Raw genomic sequence first — 5,174 nt, 5'->3', positions numbered from 1 at the left:
CCGTGTATCGGCTCTGCTCTGCTCTGCTCCACTCTCCTCTCCACTGGAAGATAACGACTTCCACGCTGCCTCAAGAGTATCACGTCCTTCTTCACAGACCGACTCTCCACTGCGCAGCGCCTCCAGCACTCCGGAACTCTGGGCACATCACCCTGACGGTAGTTTAAAGTTGAAAATAGCAGACAGTAGCAGAGTACTTGTGGAAGAGTATTTACAGTTTATTCACAGAGCTATATACATACATGCAGCTTTGTAGCAGTTCACAAGACTGACTGGCAAAGTGCTTCGCAAGGCATCCATATAACCACAGGGAATACTTGGACAAGGACTTCACTCAATATATACAACCATTGTCCAATCATAGTTCAGTACTGTACAACTGCTTAGTCATTCTGACTCCTGCAGATATGATGCAACTTTGATTATCATGTGACTGTCAACCTGTCACCTTAGATCACCAAGATCTACCAGTAGTACATGACATGCTGTCATCTTGCCTATATAGAGACATGTTAAAAAAAAGAGGGGAATATGTTTGTTTTGAAAATGGAAGAAGAAACAGCGTTTCAATATGGGTGGTTTGAATATAGACAAATAAATGAATTATTTAAAAAAGATTTTTAAAAAATTGGATTTAGGGAAAAAAATGAGATTGAGGTTGCATGGTTTGAAGCAGGGGGAAAGTATTTCAAAGATTTATAAAGTGTTGTTAAAATGGTACACTGAAGAAGAGATGGTTAAAGAGTAAATGATAAAGTGGGCGATAAACATGAATACAGAAATAACAACGGATTCTTGGGAGTATTTGTGGAAACATGCATTGAAAATATCAACATGTAATAACTTTAAAGAAAATTGTTATAAGATGATGTATAGGTGGTACATGACAAAAAAAAATTGCTAATATGAACATCAATATGTCGAATAAGTGTTGGAAATGCAAAAAAGGGGAGGGCTCTTTTTATCACATGTGGTGGACTTGCGAAAAAGCAAAAAACTTTTGGACTCAAATCCATTTGGAAATGGAAAATATTGTAAAATATACATTTAAAAAAGAGCCAGAACTTTTACTTTTGGGACTGAAAATGGAAGAAGTTAATGTGGCTAAAAGAACATTGATGTGGTATATGGTGACAACAGCTAGAGTAACTTATGCGCAAGGTTGGAAGCAGGAAGAAGTCCCGAAGATTGAGGACTGGATGAAGAAATTGCTGTTTGTAGTAGAAATGGATAAAATGACAAGAAACCTAAATAATGGAGAAGCAGAAGAATTTTACAATGACTGGAGAGATCTAAAAGAATATTTAGAAAAATACTGGGAAGTAAAAGATAATTTGTTTAGCTTTATTAATTATTAAATATGGACGTATTTGAAAGTTATAATATGTATAGAAATAATTGCTATAATGAAAAAAAGAGTTACCTAGGGAACTGAAGAAAGGAAATGGGGGAAAAAGTAAAATAGAAGTAGAGAAGCAGGAGGTCGGAGCACTGTGGGAAGCCGTATATATTAGAGGGAAAAGGGAGGGGGATAGGATGTAGCAGGGGTAAAGACAGAAATTTAATGTTGAATGTAAAGGGGATGAACACCGAAAATATTATGTTGAATGTGTATGTTTATATCCTGGAAAAAAATATTGGTACAAAAAAAGAGAATTTTTTATTTCCGATTCCACTATAATGGCCAAGGGCCCTCACTCACACAGCTGGGCTACCATAATACGTTCTCAGTTGGGCTGCCCTTGAAGACAACCCCGAGAACTGCAGCTGATCCAGAAGGCGGCAAGGCAGTTATTGTCAGGAGCCAGACAGGGAGAAAAATATCTGGCCTATTTGACAAGAGCTGCGTTGGCCGCCAGTTTGTTTCGGAGTCCAATTCAGGGTGCTGTTTATGACCCTCCAAGCTTTTCATAGCCCACCTACCTAAAGAAGGGTCTCCTCCTCCCAAATATCCCCTTGCACCTACTTATGCTCCTCAGCCTGCAACCTGCTGCCTGCTCTACCACTAAAGGCTGCCTGCCTGGCATCAACCACCGCCTGGGGCTTCTGCATTATAGCAAAAAAAACCAAAAAACCCTGCCACACCAAAAGGGGCTCCCAGAGGGGGTGAGGGGTGGGCCATGCCATCTTTAGGCATTTTCAGGAGATGCCACAAAAGCCATGTTTTCAGTTGTGATTTGTAAGCTACTTTGAGGCATGAGGGAAAGAAGGGATACATTTTAATAAATAAGGAATAAAAAAACTTTTGTAGATCCTTCTGTGCTGCAAATGCCACTAGGGACTTGCAGATGACCAAAGATCAGTGTCCCAAGTGGGGTGTGCCAGTTTATGCCACTGAAGATTTCCTGAGATGGAAACTCTCCGATCGATGAAGGCCCAAAGATCAATAGCATCTTAGTTTTTGAGAACAAGCACTCGGAGATTGACTCTGGAAAGCTCATTAAAAAATCTGGTTGATCTCTCGGGGGCTCCTGGGCTCGAAACCAGCTGCCCAGAGGCCAGAGGCAGGAAGCCGACACGTCCCGGCACTTGTCCTGAAGAGGGTTCCAGAAAGTCCCAACTGGTCTCCAGACTGCAGAAAACAAGGTCCCCCACACAAGAGAGACTGCCTGTGAACTGTGGGGCAGGCACCATTATGTCATTGGGGGGGGGGGTTTCCCTTCCTTGAATCCCACCCCCTCCGACAACCGTCATTCCCTGTTTACGTGCTGAGAAAGCAGAAAGGCCCAGCGGCTGAGGTGACTTAGCCATTGTGAACAAGGAGAACGTCTGATGCAGCGTAGCCATGGCTGTCCTGTGGGGAGACAACAGGATCTGGGGAAGCCAGGTTCAAAAAAAAAAACCTCACCCCACTCTCCCCATGGAAGTTTGCCGGGTGACCTTGGGCCAGCCACGGACTCTTGGCTTAGCCTACCTCACAGGGTTGTCGTGTGGATAAAAGGGAGGTGAGGAGAATGAGGGAAGGCAAAAGCGACCCAGCTGATACCGAAGCATTCTTTCTGGCAGGCTCTTTCGCGATACTGGAAGATGTTAACAGGCACCTGGTTTTTGTCCCTCTGAGAGGGAAGGAGATGGTCCACAAGAAGTTCCCTCTGCGCCCCTGTCCCCCCCCCCGAGGGACGTGGCACCAGCCGACCACCCCTCCGCTCAAGGTGGAAGGGCCTTCTGGGGCCCGCCCGCCTGCCCTGGGGGATGCTGCCTGGCTCTCTGGGGGGGGGGGCGGATTTCCAAGCACGGCCTCTTGGGTTTCACCACATCTGGCTAGCCCAAGCAGCTCCCTGCCCCGGGTGCCGCCTGCACAGCCCGGGTTCTTCCCCGTTTCACTTGGGAGCCTCCGTTTTCTCTCTGACAAGAGCCCTTCCTTGCGGGGGGATGGGAACCCTCACTCACAGGGGCCTCAGGAGCACCACTCTGTGCCCCCTTGGGGGGGTGCCTATTTCCCCCCCTGCCTCCCAGTTGCCCCACCTGCCCCTGCCGGAGCCCCGTTCCAGCTGCTCGCACGGCCCCCCTTCTGCCTTCTCTCTGCCGGGGCTCTGTTGCTGGCCCAGGGAGGGGACAGGAGAAATGACAAACACTGTCTACCAATGTATACAATTCGGCTCTGCTCCTGCAGAGTGCAGGGGGGGTCCGACTAGACGACCTGCAAGGTCCCTTCCCACTCTAACGTTCTATGATTCTATGAACAACTGTATGACAAAATAGGAATCTGTATATGCTAAAGAAAGAAAGAACAAATCGTATGTCTGATGGTAATTCCTAGAAGAGTAAACAGGACATCATAGTCATAGAAGGATGCAGTCACAATTGTGTAGATAACTATCAAAGGAACAGAGCCCCCTGAAAGAGTGATTAACACATGGAATTCACTGCCACAGGAAGTGGTGGCGGCTACAAGCATGAACGGCTTCAAGAGGGAACTGGATAAACATATTGAAAAGTACTCGAAACGTTGAGTGATTCAGCAAGAGTGATTCAGCAAGAGTACTTTATTAGATCAGGAACAAGACAAAGGAAACCAGCTCGCAGGCCGGTTTATATGCGTTCAGAAAACCCGCCACCAAGTACACCTAAACACACCCCCTACTCCCGATAGGCTATTTACAGTAACCGGGCGACCATTGGTCGCCTGGCTGGAAACTAGCCCTTTTGATTGGGCCAGCTAGGATGCTTCGAATCCTTTGTCTTTCGACTGAAGCTACAGAGGAATTGTGCCTGGCCAGCCCGGGCAAGTCCGGGCATGTCAGGCTGCTGCATTACACGTGGAGATGGCAGCAGTACATTACACCCCTCCCCCCATAGTCCCAACTGCCCCCATACAAAGTCCTGGTGGTATGCGGGGGCCTTCCTGGGCCTTGCGGAACGGCAGAGTTCCGGGGTACTGTTCGGGGCTGCCCTTTGTGGCCGTGGCGGGACGGTCGGCTGTGGCGTTTCCGGCGGCGGCAATGCCGGAGGTTCCGGGGGGCGGGGCCGGACCCGAGGCCGGGTTCGGCGGTTCTGGTGCGTGGGCCAATGCTTCCTCGAATCCCTGGGGCTCCAGGTCCTCGGGGTCGTTCGGGAGGACCCGGCGTCGCAGTTGGTCGATGTGGCGGTGGAGCAGTTGGCCGTCCTCGCAGGAGACCTCGTATGATCGAGGTCCTCGCACCCGAACTACTCGTGCGGGGACCCAGGGTGGCCCCTGTCCGTAGTTCTTGGCGTAGACTGGGTCCTCCGGAAAGAACCCCCTGGTGGCTTCGTACGATTCCGTTGTCGGTTCCACCTCAGGTGCCCTGTCTGGGTGTAGACGGTCCAGCTGGGAGGTTAGGCGATGACCCATCAGGAGTTCCGCCGGGCTGCGGCCGGTCTCGGTGTGCGGGGTCGTCCGTTGGCCGAACAGGAACACCGCCAGCTTGTAGTTCCAGTCCTTGCTGTCCAACTTGCTCAGTGTTTCCTTGGTGGTGCGCACCATGCGCTCCGCCTGGCCGTTGGTTGCTGGGTGGAAAGGCGCTGACCGGACATGGCGAATCCCGCAGTACCTCGTGAAGTCCTGGAACTCGCTGGAGGTGAATGCCATGCCGTTGTCGGTCACCAGGGTCCGGAAGGCCGTGTGAGCTGAAAATGTGGCACATTGCACTGATGGCCGCCTTTGAGGAGGTAGAGGGCACTGGGACCACTTCTAGCCACTTACTGTAAGCGTC

General features: G+C 49.6%; 1 protein-coding gene across 1 annotated transcript in view; it reads right to left on the bottom strand.

Moving 5' to 3' along the window:
- The window catches only part of LOC107106866 (class I histocompatibility antigen, F10 alpha chain-like), a 29,517-nt gene extending 24,572 nt beyond the window's left edge, over positions 1-4,945 (bottom strand). The window contains exons 1-2 of the mRNA XM_015407083.1: positions 4,643-4,945; positions 4,318-4,540 (exon numbers count right to left, since the gene is read on the bottom strand). Coding sequence (XP_015262569.1) covers positions 4,318-4,540; positions 4,643-4,945 — 526 coding nt within the window. The remainder of the gene's footprint in view (positions 1-4,317; positions 4,541-4,642) is intronic.
- Positions 4,946-5,174: the final 229 nt, after the last annotated feature.

The sequence above is a fragment of the Gekko japonicus genome, unplaced genomic scaffold (genome assembly GCF_001447785.1).
Source record: "Gekko japonicus isolate JY-2015 unplaced genomic scaffold, Gekko_japonicus_V1.1 scaffold2427, whole genome shotgun sequence".
In the NCBI taxonomy this organism is placed as follows: domain Eukaryota; kingdom Metazoa; phylum Chordata; class Lepidosauria; order Squamata; family Gekkonidae; genus Gekko; species Gekko japonicus.
This window is presented reverse-complemented; position numbering and strand designations above follow the sequence as displayed.